Genomic DNA, 25,022 nt, shown 5'->3' on the forward strand with positions numbered 1-25,022 from the left:
TTATATGACCCAGCACAGGGGAAGGCCAGGGCCAAGTAGTGGGAGTGGATGGGTAGGGGAGCAGGGGGGAGGGGGTATAGGGAACTTTCGGGATAGCATTTGAAATGTAAATAAAGAAAATAATACATAAATAAATAAATAAATAAATTTAATAAAAAAAAAAAGTTTCTGTTCTCGCTTCAGTAATATCTCAGGTTCAGCTGTGAGCCAAGTCTTTCCATGCCCCAGAAAGACCTTAATTAGTAGCTCTTCCCCTTTGGGATATCAAGAGTTCACACGGACTGTAACTCAGGGTGTGTACTACAAGAGATAGACTCTGAGGACCACCGGGACAGAGGCCAAGGTTTTGTAGAAAAGCTATGTACATTTTACCTGATAAAATCTGAGGCTTGTTAAAAAAAAAATCTCTTTAAGTACAAGAGAATTATTGAGACATGGCTGCATTCTCCTTTAATCCCAGCCCTCAGAAGCATTTTTAGAACAGTCAGGGCTACTCAGAGAAACTACATCTCAAATAACAACAATAACAACAAACAAACAAACAAATCAAAACAAAATGAGAACAATATTCTCCAGACATGAGCACACCAATACTCTCATACCTAGTGACCAATTCTGAAAACATGCATACAAGTAACCTTATACAGAGTGAGGCTATATTTAGGAATGTATATGTATATTCATATATACATCTGGATGTAAAAACGAATAATAATAAGAAGATGCCATGAGCTTAGAAGAGAACAAGGAGGTGTTTGTGGGAAGTTTTGAAAGGAGGTAACGGAAGGGGAAAATGTTATAATTCTATTACAAAAAAATGAAAACACACACACATGTGTACAACACACACATGCTAACAGCCCAACGAAGAAGACGGGTACCTGGACCTCTGTAGCTGTAAGGCCCCAAACATTGCAAACACAAATAAATACATTGACCCTATCACAGACTCAGTAGGATGTGTTCTGCAGAGGCAAGTCGGTTTGAATGTTCTGTCCTCTTTAGATTTCAAGGTATAACAGCAGAGTCTATGCTGCAATGTGTGCCATGTTCCTAAAACTACCCCCAGTGAAATGATGCAGTCGGTCTTATGCAACATTGCCCAATGTCAGATAAAGAATCCACTTAAGAACTCAGTCCATTGATAGTATCTTCTCCTATGCTAGTTATTTGATAAGTTTTGCATTTTCAGCGCATCCTCTCTTCTCTTATATACTGTGTTTCCCACTTTTATATCTAGATGAAATAGTCTTATACAATAAGTATATTCTTCAAACCAAGTGCATAACACAAACCTTTTTATTGGGAATTATGTCTTATTCCTTATTATCATGCAATTGGGAAGTCAGTCAGTCTTGGAAAACATTAACATGCGAATATTATTTTTTAAATGTTTATATACGAATATATATGCATATTTTGTCTATATGTGTGTATGTGCATGACATGCATGCCCAGTGCCCATGGAAACTGATCCATTGAAATTGGAGTTACAGATGATTATAATCTACTATGTGGATTCTGGGAACCAAACTCAGGTCTTCAGTAAGAGCAGCAAATGTTCTGAACCACTGAGCCTGTTTTTAGTATTATTTTTATATTAACACAAAAAATATTAAAATATTAACTTTAAAAGAACTGCCAGAGCCAGAGATATGGCTAGGTGGTTACGAGGAATGACTGTTCTTCCAGAGGACCAGGCTTTCATTCTTAGCAACAACTGGTCTGCTGTTGTATCTCCAGTTCCAGTGAATCCCAATATACAAACATGCAACAAAACACCAATGTATATAAAAGTAATTTTTCAAGAAATTAAGAAAAACATGCTTATACTGCTGTATTTCAATTTCTCCTTTTTCTCTCCAGGCCTCTTCTCAGTTGCCCAACCCCCATAAACTTCTCAATATTTGTTATTGCCAATCCCAGAAAGGACATAAAACTGTCCAGGTGAACTTCCACAATTCACAAGCAGGTTCCTCTAACTCTAGTGTAACTGTTTTTACCATTTAAAAGTGATTGTTTACTCAAAAGTTTCATTAAACTTCCTCCCAAGCCTTTGAACAATGGGCTTTGTTTACTCGAAGTAACATAGTCTGCAGGTCACTCTGAAGCTCTAAGTTCAAACTAGAGCCAGAAGAAAAGCTGGACTTCAGTCCTGAGAGAAAAATGCCCTAACAGGCCAACTCACCTGTCTTGTCTTAAACCAGGAATGTGCAAGCCCAGCGCACAGAGTTGTAATCACTGCAAATAGCAAGAGTTCAAACGAAAACCTGCAAGTCTCAGAACCTCAGGGAACTCAACACCTGCAAACAGGATGGATTCCTTTCTGTTTGAAAGGGGGCCGTGCACAACATGGGATAAGAGAAGCAGAGAAGCAGAGACCTGGAGAGCCACTGAGCTAACAAATAACATACAGTCGACCTCTCTGATCTCCAACCTTACACAATTCACACAAAGCATCAGGAGACTTTAGACCTGACCTTACTGTACACGTGTCAACAAACCTGTCTCTAGGTAATCGTGGGGACTAATGCAAACAAAAACCTAAAGAGACGTTACCTTCAAAAATGGATCCCAGTTCATATCTTCCACTGAAGAAATGTGGTAAGGAAAACACCAGCGCTCCCAGTCCTATCATAAAGGATGCGAAGGCGAGCCAGCGAGGTTTGTGTCCCCTCTCCCCGAAGAAAGACACAAACAGAGATAACACGCAAAAGGAGATGTCGTAGCTCGATGATATCAGGCCTGTCAGTGAGCTTTTCATTTCATAACGCTTCTCAATGGTGGAGATGCTAATGTTTACCAGCCCATTTACTACAATACCTGGAAAAGAGCAAATGCCTTGTTATAGCTTTACTGTATACATCCCATTCGTGAGGAAGAACACTGGGCTTTGCTTCATTGTTTCTTCTATGTTTTCTTTCCTTTTTTCTTTCTTTCTTTCTTTCTTTCTTTCTTTTCTTTTCTTTTTTTTCTTTTTTTTTTCTTTTCTTTTTTGGAAATTTTCTTTATTTACATTTCAAATATTATCACCTTTCCTGGTCATTCCCTCCAGAAAGTCCCTACCCCTGCTTCTATGAGGGTGTTCACCCACCCACCCACTCCCCCCTCCTTGCCCTGGCATTCCCCTACACTGGGGCATCAAGCTTTCACAGTACCAAGGGCCTCTCCTCCCACTGATGCTGGACAAGGCCATCCTCGGCTACCATGTGTACACACTCCATGTGTACTCTTTGGTTGGTGGTTTAGTCCCTGGGAGCTCTGGGGGCTCTGGTGGGTTGATATTGATCTTCCTATAGAGTTGCAAACCCCTTCAGCCTCCTTCAGTCCTTTCTCTAGCTCCTCCATTAGGGACCTTGTGCTCAGTCCAGTGGAAGGCTGTGAGCATCCACCACCTCTGTATTTGTCAGGCTCAGCTTCAGAAGTCTCTGAAGTATCAAAGTTAGGCAGTCCAAACATGCTTCCTCCAAAGCCATTTCGCCTTTCACATTACAAAATGTCACGTCTTCAGGTGCTCAACAAAAGCAATGCTTACTGCATTAGTGTGGACTAACTTATAGCTATTTGCCTAATTTCATTTTTCTCTAATTTACCAAAAAAAGCCAGACTGGTAAAGTCTCATGAAACCAGTGTGCTAGAGAGATCTTAAGTTCATTCAGGACACTTCTCTCCACAAAACTCTCCGGAAAGAGTACAGCAAATATTAGAATCACACAAATGGGCATGACTGCCAGGTTCAATTAACTCCATAGTCCCCACCATATTTATCCGTAACTTCAACTCACCCTGAACTATGTTCAAGAAGAGGAAGTTGAGACCTCAAGTCTTCTCTTCTAATACTTTCACAAATACTAAAGCCTCCTTCACCCACTTTGAGATATGGTTCTTTGAAGTCCCTTGGCTCACCTAGAATCAACAATCTTACAGGCTTGACTGGCTACTCAGGTGCTGGGAATATAGGTTGGCTCGCCAGGGCCATTTTAGATGGATCGTTTCAAAGAGCCAGGATTAAAAATAAGCAAAAACTTAGGCATCGTTTTGACCACCAATGTTCTAAATCATATTTGAAGTAAAAATACGGAAGAAAAGGCTATGTACAATCCACCTGCCTCTACTAAGAGAAATGAAGGACTAGGGGGTAAAGAAGGCTGAGTGAGTGTCCAGTGGTGACTGATATCAAGATGTCCTGTCTAGATATAAGTTAAATCCACAGAAGCAGAAATGTCAAAATAAGTGAAAACCAAAAAGCAATGAAAAGTTTTTGCTGTTGTGCTTATGTATTATGTTCATCATCTATTGAGGTGAATATAAACATTTCATAATATCTACAGTCTGTACTGTTGTTTTATCAAGACTGTGACTGAAAATATACCTCAACAAAATTGATATCATACCTTTCAAGGTCCTAAAATTGTGTTTGTCTGTGGCTCCTTTTAAAGACTGTAAACCAACGAGCAATTTGGAGATTGTAAAATGAAATGTGCAAAGCACCTAAAAACAACTTTCATAAAAACATAGTTACCTGATAACATGAAACATTTCCCACCCAATCTTCAACCTTCCAATATACCTACTACAACTCTAATTAAAAATTAGTCACACTAGGCCTGACGATGCATGCCTTTAATCCCAGGACATGGGAGACAGAGGCAGGCAGATCTCTGTGAGTTAGAGGCCAGTCTGGCCTACAAAATGAGTTCCAGGATATCCAGACTACATAGAAAAAAAAAACCTCTTCTAAATAAATAAATAAATAAATGATAGTCACAGATATCACTACTTTTACAGTAAACCTTCATTTTGCAAATATCTATCAGATACACAATACACATTCAGCTACTGAAACCTCAACTTGGGCATAAACTAATATATTGGGGTATTTTCTTCTCAGGCTATTTTTCTTAAACTAGAGTAAATGATGCTTTAAACTAAAGTAGACACATTTTCCCCCTGAGAGTACCAATTCTTTTCAATATAGCTTAAAACAATAGTTTATGTTGAATATAAAATCTCTTGGATTAACAGACATTGCAGAATAAAATCTAAGGTAAAGCACAAGATATATTTTATTTTTTAATTCTATACAGCGCTAGCAACTATCCTCTACTATCACTAGTTTGGGATTAACTACAACCAAGACATAACTAGAACGAAACCATGTTGGGATAAGAAAAGAAATCCAACCAAAGCCTTTAGGAAAAGGAGCTGAACCCTACTTAGGGTCAACAAATATTTACCTAGCACCCAGAAGGTGAAGAAAGAAAGAAAGAAAGAAAGAAAGAAAGAAAGAAAGAAAGAAAGAAAGAAAGAAAGAAAGAAAGAAAGAAAAAAGAAGAGGCACTGGGTGTCTTGAAGTAGGGGAAACAAATAGAATAAGAACAGGAGATGAGAGACTTCAATTTAGTTTTCTATTAATTTAGCAGAGAAACATTTCCAGTAACCCTCCACTATTTCTTGGGTTTCATTCCTTTCAACCTATCCTTGACTATTGCAAAAAGTCTGGGATTGTACCAAAATATCTGCATACCAAATTCAACTTAAATTTCAGCAGGTCCTTCAAGCTGTTCCACCTTTAGCCCATCCCTCCTCAGACTGTCTTCTTAGAAGAACTTCCCCTTCACTCTATCCCTTGAGTTGAAAGCAAACCAAGCAACTTCAGCTTCTTCATTTCTGCTTCCTTTTCAAAAAACATCTCCCTCCCTCCCTCCCTCCACCACACTCAAGGAACCTACGTTTAGATTGCAAACTCCAGGGGGGATAAATCTAGGCTTAATCTGTTAGTCCCAAGGGAGTTTAAAAGGGCTCCTAGAACAAACAGACACTCGATAACTCCTGAGACTGAAGAGCTGATTAAGGTTCACCCTGCACAGCTGGAAGTCTTCTCTCATTTACTCACAGGACTGCGCTTGTCCCCACATTCTCAAATATCGAGAAAATAAGATTACCTACATCTAATCTACACTACATAACGTAAGTACTTCTATCCTGGTTCCTCCTTTTGGAAAATCAGTCCACTCCTATTTGCAAAGCCTTTAATTCTTCCTCTGTAAAAACAAACAAATAAACAAATCCCTTCCCTAGATCTCAGACCAAACTACCCTATGACTTATCGTTTTCCCAAAGGAGGATTCTCAGAACCTTGCCTAGAGGAATCAAATCTGCTAAAAATGAGGCAGAACAGAAAATTAGTAAAAATGCTAAGGGGGCTGGGTGGGGGAAGGTGTACTAAAATATGGACTTCGCAGAATGTGGAGAACACCCGCAGGCAAGCAAGAGCGTCTTCAAGTTCCAAACCCAAGCATGGTGAAGTGGGGGTGGGGGTTACCTAGATCAGAGTCAAAGACCAGGGCAGTTGGTGGGTCCCCTGAGCCTGCCTCTTCTTCTCCCCAAGCTTGACCCCACCCAACCATCAGCTCAGCCAAAGACCCCCTCCCCCCAGAAGCTGGCGCTGGACTTTACCTTGGGTTAGGGCTAAGAGACAGTAGTGAAGCAGAAAGCCTTGGGGGGTGTTGCAGCGCTGGAGACACTGGGGGTGAAAGCCCCTCCACCCGCAAGGTCCCTCCTCAAGCTCGCTTAGCTGTGACCCGGGCGGCTCATCAGAAGCTGGGAGATTCCGCGGAGATGGTTCAGTTGACTTCTGGGGCTCTTCAGATTCCCGAGGCTGTGAACCCCCATTCTGATTCCTGGAGGCCACAGCAGAGACCTCCACCTGGGAGGGCGAAACAGACGCACGGCGTGGGGTGTCTGGGCTGGAAGGGACGAAAGCCGGGTTCTCGATTCCTTTGGAGCCCTGCATGGTCAAGAAAGGTTCTCTAGACTCCTGTGTGAGTGTGACCGGCGAAAGGCTGGTTTCTTTTCTGGCTCCGCCCCTGGGCAGGTGACAGCGCCCCAAGGCCGGACTAGTCTCCGCCTCCCAGCCCTCCCCATCTGGCACTTCACGGTCACCGCAGCTACCCGGACACTCCCGGACCTCCGGGTCCTAGGCACCTCGAGGTGTCAGCGCAGCTCTGCGCTACACCGGTCGCCCCAAGCGACAACCACAAGGCTCCGTGTGGGAGTGAGACCCGGCCTCCACCAGGTGAGAGAACAGGGCAACACTATCTCGGATGCGAGGGCGGCACTTTCAGGGATCTCAGCACAGCGGTTTTTTTGTTTTTGTTTTTAGGTTTTGGGTTGTTTTTTTTTTTTTTTTTTTTTTTTTTTTTTTTTTTTTTTTTTTTTTTTTTTTTTTTTTTTTTTTTTTGAGCCCAGGGACCAGGAAGTGGCAGTGGTAGTCTGTGGGCTAGCATTCCCCCTGGGTAGGTGTATGAAAGCTGCAAACAAGGTTGCATCAGGAGACCTTTCAGGAAGACCTGCCATAGCTTTCTCCTCTGCTGCTAATTTGAAGCAAGAGTCCTTTGCTCCCAGAATCAGACTGCACTCAGGTATACTGCTCTGAATTCCATGAAAACCATAATAGTACTTTCACCTGCCAACCTTCCTAGAAACAAATCTTTCCTCATCACCTACATTCACAAGGCAATATAGCCTTCATTTTGGTTTTAGTTTCTCCAAACTGAAGGGATGACAAAACGTTGAAAACACATCCATGGCATTCTCTGGCAGCGTATAGCAAGCCTATGGTGAAAATGATGATCATTATGTAAATAACGTGCATATATGAAACAAAAAAGAAAACTGATCGAAACCACTGATACAATTTTATGATTGACACTAATTACAATCTCTTTATTTACTATGTCACTGGTCATCAGGAAGTATTTATTTCCTGTATGCTAAACACTGTTGGGAGTCTGGAAGAGCACACTCACCAGGACAAGCTGGCAAATGTCTCAAACATTGTGCTGCTCACAGCCCAATAGGAAGCAATCCATAAGAATGCATACATAGAGTACTCTATAAGACTGCGATAACTTCTCTCTTATAAAATCTTTTTTGTTGTTGTTGTTTTATTGGATTGTAAATTTCGTACTTAGTGGGTTGAGTGAATGTGATGCAAGCTAGGTACGACTTTGAGGAGTCAAAAACTAGTCTGGATTGGCACTGGACCTGGAAGTGCAGAGAGAGGTAAGGGCTGCCCTGTTCACTGTTATTGGCCTTTAAGTGAGTGCAATTGCTGTCACATACATTCACACAATGAAGAATCTGTGCCCCAAGGAGAACCAAAATCCCTCCCAAGGCAGCACACTGACAATTCTTGTAGGGAAATGGAACTTAGTTTTCTCACTATCTCATTATCTGTCTTTTAATTACCTCAGCCTACATGTTTGTTTGTTTGTTTGTTTGTTACAGGGTTCCTCTGTATAGCCTTGGCTGTCCTGGAACTCACTTTGTAGACCAGGCTGGCCTCGAACTCAGAAATCCGCCTGCCTCTGCCTCCCAAGTGCTGGGATTAAAGGCGTGTGCCACCACTGCCTGGCCTCAGCCTACACGTAATGGTTAGATTATTACATAGTCATTCTCAAAGATCAAAACAAATACTTAGCCCAGTGTGTTGGCACATGTATTTGGGATACAGAGGCAGGCAGATCTCTGTTGCGTTCAATGGCATCATGGTCTACAATGGTGAGTTCTAGGACAGCTAGAACTACATAGAGAGAGCCTGTCTCACAGACAAAAACTTCATGCTTCTCTGATATGAGGTTTTGAACATAGGTTCTGAATATGTCAGATTCTGGGAGAATTAGCTATGATACATAATTCTCCTAGCCCTCTTCCAAAAGAATTGCATTTAAAATAGACATCGGTATAAATAGATATCATCATATTTTCTGTGAAGTAGGAAGTATTCCAGAAAAGCTGGATTTGATGAGATGTGGTTACCCTTGTTGTAAATTTAAGAAAACAAGTATAGTAGCAGCAGGATACATGTAATCTGTGAATGTAATGTAAATCTAAGGATTCTTCAATCTCACAGAGTTAGTAGTGGACTTTTGTCCAAAGATTAGCCAGAGTGATGTTTATTCATCCTGAACACACATTGATGTTACTAAAAGGATTACTAACATCATTTTCCTTTTACCTTATATTCTTTTTGTTGCAATGACAGTTGGAAAGAGGCTGGCATGTTCAACAGAGATGAAATATGCTTTCTGTTCAGTTGCCAGGTCATGATGTCTTCCTCACAGTAAAAGAACAGTAACTAAGACATTATATGAGTGTTTTGCCTGTGTGTATTATGTATGTGTGTGTGTGTATGTCCATGTCTGCATGTCTAGCACTGGGTATTCAACTCAAGACTGTGAATTTTAGACTAGCAGCTACAAATGAGCTTCATTCACAGACTTAAATTTTTTATTTTTATACAGGATCTCTCCACATTTTCTTAGTTGGCCTTGAACTTGGAATCGTTCAGCTTTGGCCTTCAGAGTTTCTGGGATTCTAGACATGTGCTACTCTCTCAGCTCTGTGGAATCTTATACTAACTAAATACAAGGGAAGAAACAGCCTAAGGGCTCATAGTATCCTTCATTTCTCTCCTCCACTTACATATTCATACAATGTATGATTGAGAACAGTGAGGAAAAGATTAGTGCTTATCAGTACTATTTCAATACTATAATTGCACACAGATATATTTCTATTAGAAAGAAATGCAACTGTGATTTTTTTAAATGTTTTCTTGTTTTCAGGGCTTACCATTTGGTAGGAAATAAACACTTTATGTGCTCTCTCTGTAGAAGACTATTTCCCCTGCTGTCAGCATTCCTTAGTTGCCTGTAGTTCTTTGTGTAGATTCCAGGCCTTGTGGGTGTTCCCCCATCCACTTTTGTATGTCTATTGTCTGTATTCAACTCCTCTTTAGACAGTATTGTCTGTGAGACTTTATAGGTCTAGCTTCAGGCATTACTAGGAGACAGTCTCATAACAAACTTCCAGATCCTCTGGTTCATAAAATCACTCCAACTCCTCTTCTTTTGCATTCCCTGAGCCTGAGGTGCAGAAGTTGTTGTGTAGATTTAATACTGTAATTTAACCAGAGATCTATTTATTTTTAAAATATATAGCTATAATTTTTTAAATGTTTTCTAAAGAAAAAGTGGCCTTGAATTTGAATACAGTAAGAAGGGTTGCATGGGAGGGTTGGGAGGGAGAAAAGGAAACGGGGGAAATGGTGTAATTATATTTTAATCTCAAAAATAAATAATAATTTTTTTAATTTTGAAAACTTCGAATACATAGAGAATGAAATATGACTATATCTACTCCCCGTTCCCCTTTCATCATAGCTATAATATCCCTCCCTCTCCCAGGTCTGTCTTTTGTTTTTTTTTCTGTAACCTATTAAGTCTATTAATGCTACCCACTGAATCATAGGACACCTCCCTGTGACTGCATCCTCAAAAAGGCATGGTTTCTCACTCCCAGCTATTATCAACCACTGGTTGCTACTCAGAAATGACCTTGGGATCACGGCTGGCTTGATCCTGTGGAGCTCTCATGGGTCAGCTGACATGAGTTCATGCATGTGATCAATATGTCCTGCTCATAAGATGGTGTTCACAGCACTCCTTCCCATTCTTTCTGCCTATAGGTCTGTGGTATTTCCTGATTCATGATGCAGAGTTGTGGGGAGGGATCAATACAGGTATCCCATTTAGAGCTAAGCATCTAGTCTCTTGTTCTCTAGTCTGACCAATTATTACACCTCTCCACTGACTGCTGTCCACTGCAAAGAGCCATGACCCAAGTTTGAGAACAGATCAGAACTGTGGGTATAAACATTAATAGTTAAAGGGAAATTTGACAGCATGTCTGTTTAGTAGTACAACAGACTTTAACAATAGCAGACTCTACCCCAGTGACTATAAACTTCCAGCTATGGGCTTTTGACTTGGATTTGATTAAGGTGTATCCTTAATCTCTACCATTCAGAGAAATTCCGAGTATTGAAAATGACTCCATTGATGAAAGAGGGAGGAGAGGGATGATATAACTAAACTCATCACATGAATTTGACTGAACAAAATTTACAAATTCTATACAAAAGGAAATAAAATGTTAACATTAAGCAGTATCATAAAGCCACCAGAGGGTTTTCTGTTAGTTTTTAATAAATCTATGAAATATTTTATTCAATGTAGATATCTCAGTTCCAATTTTTGTATATCTCTATGTCAAATTTATATATTTTACATATGTAAATCCCTACTACATATATTTATATCAAGCAAATATAGTTAATGATATAGATGAGTTGGATGTGTTCAAAGACTGAGTTTGGAGAGGAGCTTGTTCTTTGAATAGCAATTTGAAAGGAAAGCTTTTCAGTCTGCTTATTGTCAGAGGAATTGAGACAAATAGACACAAAGAAAGAGACAAGACACAGAGAAGAGATAGGTGATAGGTAACTGATGCAGTAAATAGATAGATATTTAGGTTGATTATCATCGATCAATAGATAGGTGATAGATAGATAGATAGATAGATAGATAGATAGATAGATAGATAGATAGATAGATAGATAAGAGAGAGAATGTAGATGTCACACACTTTAAAAACAAGTTTAAAATGTCGCCTTGTTGTATTGTAGAAATACAAAGAAGAAATGTTCAGGGATGCATCATAGTAAGGATAGGAGGTCAAAACAAACAAACAAAACAAAACAAGAAAAAACATGGAGTTTTAAAGTTTAAGTGTTAACAAAACTATCATGTAGAAATATCTTATCTGATAGGGATTGCATGACTTGTTTTTCAGAGTCCCAGTCCAAAACTCTACAGCTTGGTGATAAGATTAAGTGATTGATGCTTCAATATCTTTCTGTTATATACAAATCGAGTTTCTGTTTCTCTTCTCTCAGCCAGCACCTTGTGGGTGAGGGCATGAGAAAGCCAGCACCTTGTGGGTGAGGGCATGAGAAAGACAACAGAGGTGACGTAGGCTGGACTTTGTCTTCAAAGGCTAAGATTCCTCAGGAATGGGCAGAATGTAACAAGGGCTTTCTGCTTTGGATGGAAAGATATTTGTGTGAAAAAGAATACACTGCGAATCTTCTATGAGTCTTAAAATTAGCACAAGTATATTATAAATAGAAAATAATTATGGGCTTAATGTGAAGGAATATTTCACCAATACCACAATGTTTTGGAATATATTTTGTGGATATTGAAAGAGAAATATGTTTATTTGTTACAATTTTTGTATCTTTTGCAGTAGACATAGAAACATCTTTTTTTTTTTTTTTTTTTTTTTTGGTTTTTTGGTTTTTTGAGACAGGATTTTTCTGTGTAGCCCTGGCTGTCCTGGAACTCACTTTGTAGACCAGGCTGGCCTNGAACTCAGAAATCTGCCTGNCACTGCCTCCCGAGTGCTGGGATTAAAGGTGTGCGCCACCATGCCCGGCAGAAACATCTTTTTTTTTTTTCCCTAGGAAACAATCAAGATCACTTTTGAAGAGAAAATATTAAAGCTTGTGTTTCCTATTTCTTGATTCTCATAGAAGTATCATTTGTTTTAAATACATATTTTCATAAACATAAAACATAAATATGTTCAAACTCAGTTAAACAAGATATTCAGTGACTCTAAAGAGCATGCTCAGAGGACTGACAGGCAGTTTAAGTTTTTATGGGGGCAAAGGTATGCATAGTTAGACAATCTCCGCCCATTGCCATTGTCTAGGCCCCAGAATCTCTGGCTTTGTGGTCTGATAAGTAGGCAGGACTATTCGCATTCTCTTCCCTGGAGTCTCTAGCCCCTCCTTTAGATGGTATTAAGCTTTAGATTCCAAACCCCACCCCACCCCACCCCATCCCACCCCATCCCAGTCCCCCATCACACATGCCCCACCCAACAATCCCCCACTCCCCTGTAGCAAGAGATGGACAGGGAAATCCCTCTTCATCAAAGATAATTGTTTCAACAGCCTGATAGCTAAAGGGAAGCATAACCTCATTCCTGTATAGTTGCACTGTCTCTGGAAAAAAACCACCACCACCAACAAAAAGTAAAAGCAAACAAACAGTAAGCTTTATGTGTAAAAAACCCCACATACTTAATAAAACATTTTTTTTTCAAATTTTCTAAAGGTAGTTAGTAAACAGGCAAGCATAAAGTCCTGCATTCCAGACACTTTTAAACTGTTAAGTACTGTAGCTAAAATTATTTAGCTGTCTTTTATTTTATTTTATTTTTTTGACTTTGTACTCTTGGCCATGTCATTCTGTTTCTTTTGGTTTTCTCTTTTGTAAAATGCCACCAGTAGTGGCTATACCATAAAATGATGGTGTGATATAGTTAAATCAGTTAATGGCGTTAGTCGAGTGTGAGACACTTAAGAGGGCTCCCTCCACATAGGCATATGTTCATAACATACAGATTAAGTGTCTTCTACTTGAAAATATTTTGCTAATTGCTCGCTATAATATGTAGAACAAACAGGTAAGTTGTTGATCTTCAGGAGCTTGATATACAGAAGTATAACAATCATAAAAGCAAAAGCAATTGAAGATAATATGTATGGGTGGAAATCATGTGCAAACAATATGTGCAGAAGACAATTTAAAGGATAATCAACTTAAATAAGCTTGGTGATTTCTCAAGTAGGGATGGTCAAAGACAGGCTCTTGGCAGAATACTATCTAAGTAGAAATTTAATGGGGGGAAGCTCTAGAGCCCCATATGCACAATTGTAAAGGAATTTGTAAACTGAGCTGAACTGGAGACTTTTATACAGAGAATAAACTTCAATTCAGTATTTGCATAACACACAATAATGTCTGCTTTGTAGCACTGAGTCTAGGAAACCAAAGGTAGGACCTCTTAAGGAATTACGACAACTTTGGTTACAAAAATAAAAACAAAAGGGAGTAATAGCTGAAACAAGTATTTGTAGGCTGCTTCGAGTTATCAATCTGTAATGGTTTGGAATCCAGGGTACTAGCAACACATGCTCTGTCTATCCTACTATTTTATAGTCCCTGTATGTTAGATTAATGCTTCCAAAATAACACCTGAATTTCTTGCTATCTCTAATTTTATTCGAACAAGAGGTGTAAGGGTCCATGATACGTCGAAGAATGATGCCCTGGATTCAAATGGTATGTGAAAGCAAAGAGGGTGTTTTATTCTGAAGTCAGCATATTTGAGTCTACCATCTACCAAGATGGAGGCACCCAAGTGAGCTCAAAGGTCCAACCTAAAGCACATTAGGGGAATTCTGGGGGATGGGTAGGTGACATTTTTCTTAATCTGTTGGCTTTATTTCTAGGGACATTCCAGAACCATTGTTGGGGCAGTCTGGACACTGTTGCTGAGGAAGTCTGGAAACTGTGGCTGACCCATTGTCCTTGGCCCCTCCCAGCTGGTGGTGTAGCTTCTGATGGCAGGGCAGTTTCTGACTGGCTGCCTGAGATCTTGAGTTTTTTTCAGTAACTGAATTGCCTACTTCTTGGAAACAGCGATTTAGGCCTAGTCCCCTGAACTGCCAATTGGAAGCCTGTTCTGGATTCAGCCTGTCTCAGAGGAAAATGGAGAAGGACACTTTCTGGAAGTTACATATCACATCTGCAGGCATCCCAAAAGCCAGACTCCATTTACATCTGGTTAAAGAATGATTTATAGTGTTTAAAAGATTGTTTCAAATCCCTGCCTTCAAGAGGATCACTAATAATGCAGAATTTAAATATTAAAGAGAAGCAGACTAAGTTGTATCTGAAATACGGTTATCAATGATGACAGCTTAGAAGGGAAGAGAAACTCTCAGTGATGGAGATTGAGAGTGTACTGCTGCCATTGGTCTAGGCAGCTTCTCTCTGTCAGAACTGTATTATAGCAGGGCTATTTCTATTCGAGATGCGGTGTCTTTGTGTTCAGAGGTTAGGGTAGATTGACCTTTTGAGTAACAGGGGTTTTGAAAATTTTTTGTTTGCCAAAGTTGTTTTAATGAGGAGAAAGAAAAATTTTCTCCCTACTTTATCACAGGGGTATTTTGCAGTAGGCACGTGTTGAAATGGTGTTCCTGTAAATGTTTAAGCTTTTTGTCCTGGGCTTACATTGTATTGAGGTACCCTGGTGAGGCTACTTCAGGGAGCTTCAGCTTTTCTCCATTTTAAGTCTGGAAAGCACTTGAAGTCAGAGTAACATATAAAACCTTGCACACAGCAGACATGGAGATGCACGCCTTTAATCCCAGCACTAGTGTGGGGGTGGGGGACAGGGTCCAGAGGTCGGTGGCTGTCTTAGTTAGGGTTTCTATTCCTGCACAAACATCATGACAAAGAAGCAGGTTGGGGAGGAAAACATCTCTTCAGCTTTTACTTCCCACATTGTTGTTCATCACCAGAAGTCAGGGCTGTAATTCAAGCAGATCAGGAAGCACAAACTGATGCAGAGGCCATAGAAGGATGTTACTTACTGGCTTGCTTCCTCTGCATTGCTCAGCTTGCTTTCTTATAGAATCCAGGACTACCAGCCCAGGGATGGCACCACCCACAATGGGCCCTCCACACTTGATCACTAATTGAGAAAATGCCTTATAGCTGGATCTCATGGAGGCATTTCCTCAACTGAGGCTCCTTTCTCTGTGATAACTCCAGCCTGTGTCAAGTTGACACACAAAACCAGCCAGTACAGTTGCTCTCTGTGAGTTTGAGACCAACATGGTCTACATAGTGAGTTTCAGGCCTCATAGGACTTTATACTTAAACTTTATCTAGCAAATAACAACAAAACACAAATTAATGCAAAGAAAAAATGTGCACTTATGTGAAATTTTTGAGAAAAATAGTTCTGTACTGATCAATATATTTCTAAGTGTTATATGATCTGTTTGCAACTCTCGCCCCAAAATTACGATATATTATTTGGTCCTAAGTCAGTAGATCTTAATTCTAACTATGGTTATGATGTAACTTATAAAGAAGTAGAATGATTTTTTTTTTTTTTTATCATTGAAAATGTCATCCTTACAGAGGGAATAAGAGAACAAAGAGTTTCTCAGGGGTAAAGAGTTTCTAGTATATTGTCCCTCCTTGCTCTTTAATCTTTGACAGTAGCAGTTCTTGCATAGTGTTAAGCATGAAGTAGAGATCATATAAACAGTACAAAGATGGTGGCAGTGCATGCAACTCTGTATCCAAGCACTTGATGAGTGGAGATAGGAGGCTTGAGAGTTCAAGATCATCCTCTGCTACATAGCAAGTTTGAGGACCACTTACATTATACAACATCTTGCTTCAAAAAAAAAAAAATTAGAGAAAGGGAAAGACATGGGATAGGGGATGGAGAGAGAGCTACAGTGAAAGATAGAGTATGCAAATGACATTGGCTCATGTAATAAAATTGTTAAAGTGCCACAGTCAGTACATATTATTTAGTTACACATAGAAGGTATAAAGACCCAAGAAGATATTATTAGTATTTGTTAAGGTCTTTTTGTTTTTGTTTGTTTTCTAAAATATTGTCTCTCTGTGTGTCATAGTTACGGTTTTACTGCTGTGAACAGACACCATGACCAAGGCAAGTCTCATAAATAACAACCTTTAACTGGGGCTAACTTACAGGTTCAGAGGTTCAGTCCATCATCCAGGCAGTCAGGGTGTAGGAGAAGCTCAGAGTTCTGCATCTTCATCTGAAGGCTGCTAGCAGAATACTGGTTTCTAGGCAGCCCAGGGTCTTAAAGCCAACACCCACAATGACACACCTACTCCAACAGGGCCACACCTCCCAATAGTGCCACTCCCTGGGCCAAACATAGGCAAACCATAACACTCTCTTTCAAACAAAAATGGCTTCTGCCCTGTTCAGTACAGATGCTCACATCAGTAGGTGGTCTCACCAAACTGGAAACTCCTGAACAACCTTGACTACTCATCTCCCTGTCTTATGTGTGATAGTTGCTTTTATGATTCAACTTGATCGCGCCATAGGATGATCAGATCACTCCGGACAAGTACCCTTCTGCTGGGTCTACACAATGTTAACATTTCAATAAGTGAGGCTGAATGAAGGAGATGCTTTTTTCCAATATAAGTGCACATTAATCCATCACCAGAAGGCTTGAATGGAATTAAAACCCAGCCTCCTGTGGCCAAGGGTGTACTTTTGGAGACTGCCTTCTGACTTCCATGGAACACCAGATTTCTGGGTCTCTCCCAGCCACCCAGTGAAAGTTTGGGACTTGTTAGTTTCTATAGTGAAGGACATAATTTCTTAGACCCTATTTTACTTACATATTCCACCTCCCCAGACGACTTTGGTTCCCTCTTTCGACATACTAATATATCATATTAATTCATCAACAAGTATGTTTTGTTCTGATTCCAAAATATATCCAACAGTCATTTATTTTGTTCTGTTTCTACTGCCAATAAATTCTAAAAGTCACAAATCTCCCTCTAAATGATGATAATAGCCTCTGCTACAACCAAATATGGAAGGTTTGACAAGGCTATCAGTGTTAAAAATTTGGTTTCCAGATTGTTGCTAGTAGGATATGATGAAAGACTTGGGAGACCGTGGACATGATACATGGTTAGGAGGCTAGTGTTTCTCCTCACTGTGAAGCAAAGACGGATTTTACATTCTCTCCTATGAGCACCTGTCTCAGCACAGGGTTATAGGCAATGAGGCCATTCAACCATGGAGAGAAATCTCAGAAACTGTGAAACAAAAATCAACATTGTTTATCATAACATACCATCTCTATTATTTTGTCTAAGTGACAGGTACTTGACTAACACAGCTTTCTTTGGGGTTCACACTTCCACTAATGATCTACAATTTATTTTTGAGATAACATTCAAAATTACTCTTTAAACATAGTTTTTATTGTATTTGTTAAGAAACTGTGTGCATGGGGGATGGGGTGGTTGGAGAGGTGACTCAGCAGTTAAGAGCACTGGCTGCTCCTCCAGAGGTCCTCAGTTCACTTCCCAGCAGTCACATGGTGGCTCACAACCATGTGGGATCCAATGGGATCCAATGCCTTCCTCTGGTGTGTCTGAGGAGAGTAACAGTGTACTCACATATATAAAATAAGTAAATCTTATAAAAAAAGAAAAACAGAAAGAAATCTTGTGTGTGTGCGTGTGCATGTGCGTGTGCGCGTGCGCGTGCGCGCGCGGGCATAGGTAGAAGTCAAGGACAGGTTAGGGGAGTCAATTCTTTCCTTCCATATGGATTCCAGGATGGAGCTGAAATCATCAGGCTTCTTTGAAAAGGACTTTACCCCCTAGGGCATCTTGGTGTACCAAAATCACATTTCTTTTAAAATATGAAGAAGTTTGAGTATCAATATAAACATTATAAATAATAATTTGTTGAATGAAATAATATCTCTTGATTTATACCCACATAAACAAACAAGGGATAGAAGGAAAGACAAAGGTCTTATGGGAAAATGACATTTTAAGTAATATGAAAATAATTAAGGCACTGAAATCACGGGGTAAAATATCAATGAAAAAAATATGTTACATGCTTTCAGACTTTTCATTAACAACATATGTATTCATTACAAGCTAAAAAATTAATGACAATAGTGAAGAAACATTGTGGAAGTAATTTAGAGATACAGATGATCTAATATGTTGAGAAGGGTTCAATGTAAGGTAGATAGGGTTCTTGTCATACCTATATAATCTAACTCACCATAAAGAATTATTAAACTTATCTAAGATGTGTTTTGTCTGTTCCTTTTTTGCTATTTTAAACAGACTATATGATAGAAGCAACTAGAAAGATTTACTGTGCCCCAGGATTGCACCCCTTCAGAGCTAGAAAGACAGGGTAGGACAGTCTCTCCGTGGCAGCAGATGTGTGCTCTGCTATGGCACAGTTCTGGAGATGAATACATATTCTAAAACCAGGCTGAGTGTGACCTCTGAAGATTAATCCTGTGACTTCCTCCCCTACAAAGGCTCCTCTTTCAAATATCTCCAAAGCCTTCAAAATGATGGCACATTGTTCTGCACAATTATTTCTATTTTCTATTTTAAAAAAGAAAAACCACTTTAACATGTTAAATATATTGCCCAAAGTTATATGATTAAATTAAAAAGCTGAAATTTAAATCCAGTGATAGAGTCAGAGTCTGGAGTCTTGTTCATTGCATGATAATGTGTTCTCAATGGTTGATGTATATCTGTGTGTAATAGAAATACTTCACACATGGCGTTATCAATGGCTACAGTTCTTGATTGGGATGAGTAAGGATAGGGGTGCCACCCAAGAAGGAAGAAGGAAAGCACAATATACAAAGTGGAAAGAGCCATATAGAAGGATGTTACATATTACTTGATGCCCTGCAGCAGCACAGCCAGAAGTTCAATCAGATAAATATGCAAAAGGTACCAACACTTTGGGGTCCTTATAGCTGTACCATTCATTTAATCTATAGTTAACATCTACTGATCTTTTCTGGTAGGAAAATTATATGAGCTGTACATGGCCAAAAATATATGCATTGAGGCAATGTTACAAACAATCGGGAATGTAAACTCTTCATGTCCACACCAGTAGGTTCTAAAGCTCACAAGTTGTAGGCCTGTGGAAAGAAGGAACTTAGGGCCGGAGATGCAGAAAAAAATGTACTTGCTAGCCCACACAGAGTCCTAGAGCTGGCCCCCAACACCACATGAAACCTGACATGATTCCCTCCAGGACCCACGAATTGCAGGATAGTGGTTTTTAACCTGCCTAATGGTGTGACCCTTTACTACTAGTTCTCGTGCGGTTATTTGCCCCTAATCCCCAAATTATTTTCATTGCTACTTCATAACTGTAATTTTACTACTGTTATGAATCATAATGTAAATATGTTTTCCGATGGTCTTGGATAACCCCTGTGAAAGGGTTGAGGAGTGATGACCCACAGGTTGTAAACCACTGTCCTTTGCCTAGGATAACCACAGTTATATGACATCCTGTCTTGGGAGGGGGTAAGCTAGGAAAGAGAAAAGGGGGAAATAAAAGAAAGGAAAAAAGGAAATAATTTGAGATGGGGTGGTCATCTTTGGTTTATTTGTGAAACAATTCACATGACAGTAGTAGAGTTCACTGGCCAGGGACCAGTGTGATATCTCAACAAGGAAGGCATTGTTGGGCAAGTCTGGCTACTTAACTTCAATCCCTGGAACCCACACAAGAGGAGAGAGCACACTTCTCAAAGTTGTCCTATGACTTCACATATACCTCCCCAGACACTGCACATAAATAATAAATGAAAATTAGAAAAGAAAATCCACTGGTCAAAGAGCAACAATTTACTTCTTAGAATCTCTAGGCCCAGATAAAATCACAACTTTCTGTTCTTTGGCAGGTAAATACTAAAAATCAAAGAAGTGTTTGTTTAAGCTGATGAGAATATCAAAAGTCTTTGAGAAGATTGGCTGGCTGCCAGGGATTGAGACAGTGTTTACTGTCCTGGGCACTTCCAGGAGGAAGTAGGGTTATCTGTTGGTAAAAGATTGACCCAACCTTTTCATTTATATATTTGAATATTCATCTGCTGCTGGCTGAAAATGACTGGTCTGCTGAAAAATATGACTCCTAAATGAAATACACAACTTCACTTTAGGCATCAATAAGGGAATACAAGGTGGAATTGAGAATCTGTATGCCAAAAATGTTCAAAGGAGAATCCCAACCAGAAAGTCTCATAAAGGGGCTAGAGGAATTTTGGACTTGCTATAAATATCTATGCTAAGCTATAGTTTGGCATCTGGGGATGCCACAGAATAAAAACAACTTTCTCTTTAAACTTTAATCTATTAGCAAAATTTAGATTAAAAAAAACAATTCCAGCTGTGCTCCATTCCCACTGATGGCATGGAGAATGTATACTTCAGTGCACAGTCATTTAGGAGCTTAGGTTAAGAAAAAGACTACCATCCTGCAATTGTGCCGTCCAAACTACTATAGACATCAGAGCAAGGAAATGAAATTGGGAGGATGACATACCTTTATAGTGATCAGAGTTAGGAACTTTAAAAGAACCACAAAATGTGGGTAGGGGAGAACAGATTATACAGTAGTGGATGAGTACTATGCTTGTGGTAATTCTACTGTTACATTTAGGGGTTAGTTAATATTGTACTTTATTTAGTGTGTGTGTGTGTGCCTGTGTACCTGTGTGTGCAAGTTGTAGAATTCAGAGGACAGTTTTGGTGGACTTCTCTCTTTCTATGAGTCTCATGGATTGAGCTCAGGTCCTGAGGCTTGACAGCAAGCATCTTTACCTGCACAGCAGTCTCTGTGTCCCAAGTTGCTTTTAGGGGTGTGTATATTTAGTTGGCTTTGTCTTATTTTAAAGACAAGTCTCCAGAGCCTTTGTTAACGTGATTCTCACTATGTAGATAAGGCTGGCAGTGAGCCTCTGGATGTCTGCCTGCTTCGGCCTGTTAAGTGCAGGAATTAAATATATGCAATAGTGACCTTCAAGTTCTTGGGGGGGTTAATATATTTGTATTTGTTTCTTATAGGTTATTCTTAATGCATGACCACAGAATAATTGCTAAAAATTATATAGGTCTAAAATACAAGATGGAATTGGCTCCCTCTCTCTTCAGCACCAGAGTGCCTAATAGTCTTTCTCTTATTACATTATCCAGCTTTTGTCTCTTCTGTTTCACTCTGTTACACATAACTTTTGCAGCTGTATCCAAAATGGATAACCCAGAATATTCTTGCTATGTTAAGGATCAAGTAATTAGGTTCCTAATTCTATCTGTCATCTTAATTCTCCTTTGTCAAATAATGTAATGTGATCTCAGCAATATATACCAGTGGAATTTTTAGTGTCAGTTTCTAGAATAGTATATACTGGGTTTTATTATGTTTTCCTGTAATTGTTTTCTTTGGGGGAAAAATTGCCCTGCTACTGCTATTGCTTTTAGAAGTAAAAAACGATTAGGGAAAACAGTTATAGAAAATAGAGTAGTGTTGGTATTGTTGAACCAAACAAAACTATAGTGTTGATGAAAATTGCAGGAAAAAATAAATACTGAGAATATTCAACATAACAAAAGGGTTTTTTTTTGAGTTTTACATATAATCATGTAGAAAGCATGACTTATATGTACTTGGAAAAAAGAATAGACAAAAGGATAAAATACCCTACCCCCTCAGGATCATAATGTTTTAGACATGAAGGCAAAACTAGTTACACTTGGGAGAACTAAAGAAGTATTTCATAAGTAAGAGCTGTGTGCTGAAGCAGGACTAAGGGGAGAAAGAAACTGTGATGAGGCACTCGTGTCAAAAAACAAATAAAAACAAACATAAGGTGTTTTTATCAAAAGGATTCATTCTTTCAATAAACTTTTTATTAAAAGGTTGATTTTGTATGGCTAATATACACTTTATACACAGAAAAGGTAAGCCCCAGCATGACCTTATTAACAAAATACTTTCTTTCCCCTCACCACACACTTTCTATTAAATAAGTATTTTTTTCTCAATTTGTTTTTCTACATGACCTCATGATCCTTTTATGTGACTGTATTTTAGAAAGGAAGATATAATTATGATAGACACTGCTGGTTGCTTACCCCTTCATGTTTGCATTTATAAATCAATAACTGTTAGCTTTCCATAATAGCTCACAATCCACACTAAAATATTACCTGTCCAATGGTCTGTGATTAGGAATTCCCTAGGAGGATGTGAGGGTGATCTGCCTGTGACATCAGTCTCCCAGTTGATTATCACCTGGGGATCTGGCTGCGTAGAGAGTTGTCCCTTTTCTCCCTCACAGCTACATATGCATCCACCCCCAAAGCTGGGAGGCTGGGAAAGAGGATAACATTCCACAATTAGAGAAGGAGCGTGTAATGGCTATTCCTGGTTGTCAACTTGACTGTATCTGGAATGAACTACAATCCAGAATTGGAGGACTCACCTGTGATCCAAATCTTGAAGTTGGAAAACACAAGCTTCTGACTTGAATCTTGGCATAAAGATCTTGAGGCATAGTAGCCATGAAAAGCTTAGACCCAGGCAAGGAGATGCCTTTAATCCCTGGAGACTGAGGCAAGGAGATCTCTGAGTTAAAGGTCAACCTGGGACAAAGCAAGTTCCAGATCCAGGTGTGGTGATACACATATTTAATCTGGGTCATACCTTCTCCTGGAGAAGTAACTTGGAAGAAAGAAGATTCTTTCTTTGCCTGCTGGCTCTTACTTGCCAGCACATTTGTTGGAACCTACTTCTACAGAAGAATAGCTAAAACAACTAGCCTTGTGGGACTGAGCAACTATTAGCTTCTTGGACTTACCATTCACAACTGACCATTGTTGGGTTAGTTGGAATACAGACTGACTGTAAGTCATTACAATAAATTCCCTCACTAGAGACATTCCATACATTCTGTGATTCTAGAGAACCCTGACTAATAAGATCGGTTTTCAGTCAAGTGCTTTCCTGCTAGAACCTTCAATCAAGCTCTGAAGGAATATCCAAGGAACAGCTCTGGATACTGTCACTTGATGGGGAAGCTGACATGTGGCCTTTCATGGTTGCCACTTCCCCTACCCCTCATCCCCTCAACCCCCTGCTACCGTTACTTTTTCTTGTCAGGTATGAAGAGGGAAGGCATCTGGTGATCTATGTTATGGCTGGGACAAATAGATCATAGCAGTGAGGATGGTAAACTAGAAGGATGGAAGGGATCCATACCCTTATATCAATCTAAAACCATCTATGCAATTCTTTCAGCTTGTGAGAGACAAAAAACCCTCACCTTTCAGGTAGAAATGCTTTAGTTATAATGGCCATTCTCTGACCTCATTAGATAATAATTTATAGCCTAGGCCTCTTTAATGAAATCATATTCAGACAATGGGCATTGGTTATGTTTCTTCTTAGACCAGATATTTTCAAGTACTTCACAGAATAACATATTCGTATTTACAAAGTTTTTTTTAATTTTTTTATTAGATATTTTCTTCATTTACATTTCAAATGTTATCCCGAAAGTCCCCTATACCCTCCCCTGCCCTGCTCCCAAACCCACCCACTCCTGCTTCTTGGCCCTGGTGTTCCCCTGTACTGGGGCATATAACCTTTGCAATACCAAGGGCCTCTCCTCCCATTGATGACCGACTAGGCCATCCTCTGCTACATATGCAACTAGAGAAACAAGCTCAGGGTGGGGGGTACAGGTTAGTTCATATTGTTGTTCCTCCTATAGGGTTGCAGACCCCTTTAGCTCCTTGGGTACTTTCTCTAGTATTTACCGATTTTTCAAAGATAAATAGCCAAGTGTTCACAAATGCTTTTAGAGACTATGGGAGCCCTCTGCTTAATTTCTGGCTCATTACAGCTCTGCCTTACCCTTTTCCAGTTAGTTCACTTTTCATCTCAATTCAACTCTGGAGAATAAGTTAGTAACTAATTTAAAAACTCTTGAATTGGTCATCAATTTTTCATTTAGCTTTTATCTTACTTTTACGGCAGCTCTTGTTTAAAGTACCTGGAGTCACTGCTTTTCTGCACTATAGAATTTCAAACTTTGCAATGCTGTCTATTCTAAACAAAGGCTGTGCTGTCTGAAAACTATATTTGAGACTATGTAGTTACTAATCTAAACAATAGGAATCGTCTCAGAGTATCATGAGTGTGTGATGGAAGACTGGTGGGGATGGTATGGAACTGCTGAGTCTTCTGTCTTCACCTACTTAGTGCTTCTCTTGGTTTCTATTTGTTCTTTCATATTTGTTCTCTCTCTCTCTCTTCTCTCTTCTCTCTCTCTCTCTCTCTCTTCTCTCTCTCTCTCTCTCTCTCTCTCTCTCTCTCTCTCTCTCTCTGATTTTTCGAGACAGGGTTTTGCTATGTAGTCCTGGCTGTCCTGTAACTTACTTTGTAGACCAGGCTCACCTCGAACTGAGAAATCCGTCTGTCTCTGCCTCCCAAGTACTATATATATGTGCTCTTAAGGTTTAATATGCTAATGTTTATTGGCATAGTTTCTGTTATCCCTGATACACTTACTGCTCAACTTTTAAGTTAATTTTCCTTGACAGTTATACTGCTTTCCTCTGGCGAGCCTTAACGTACTGAAGATCCCTAAGTGAACAATG

The 25,022-nt window shown here is 39.5% G+C and overlaps 1 protein-coding gene and 1 long non-coding RNA gene across 2 annotated transcripts in view; one reads left to right on the forward strand and one right to left on the reverse strand.

Annotated features, from left to right (window-relative positions):
- Slco4c1 (solute carrier organic anion transporter family member 4C1) overlaps positions 1 to 6,853 on the reverse strand; it is a 53,187-nt gene extending 46,334 nt beyond the window's left edge. Inside the window, exons 1-2 of the mRNA XM_021198931.2 lie at positions 6,460 to 6,853; positions 2,560 to 2,823 (exon numbers count right to left, since the gene is read on the reverse strand). Of these exons, the coding sequence (XP_021054590.1) occupies positions 2,560 to 2,823; positions 6,460 to 6,796 (601 nt within the window). The 5' untranslated portion in view covers positions 6,797 to 6,853. The remainder of the gene's footprint in view (positions 1 to 2,559; positions 2,824 to 6,459) is intronic.
- On the forward strand, positions 5,840 to 17,636 carry LOC110322314. The gene is made up of 4 exons (XR_002380556.1): positions 5,840 to 5,970; positions 6,878 to 7,078; positions 7,247 to 7,424; positions 14,224 to 17,636. It is a non-coding gene; the product is annotated as an uncharacterized LOC110322314 (long non-coding RNA).
- Positions 17,637 to 25,022: the final 7,386 nt, after the last annotated feature.

The sequence above is a fragment of the Mus pahari genome, chromosome 5 (genome assembly GCF_900095145.1).
Source record: "Mus pahari chromosome 5, PAHARI_EIJ_v1.1, whole genome shotgun sequence".
Classification (NCBI taxonomy): Eukaryota; Metazoa; Chordata; class Mammalia; order Rodentia; family Muridae; genus Mus; species Mus pahari.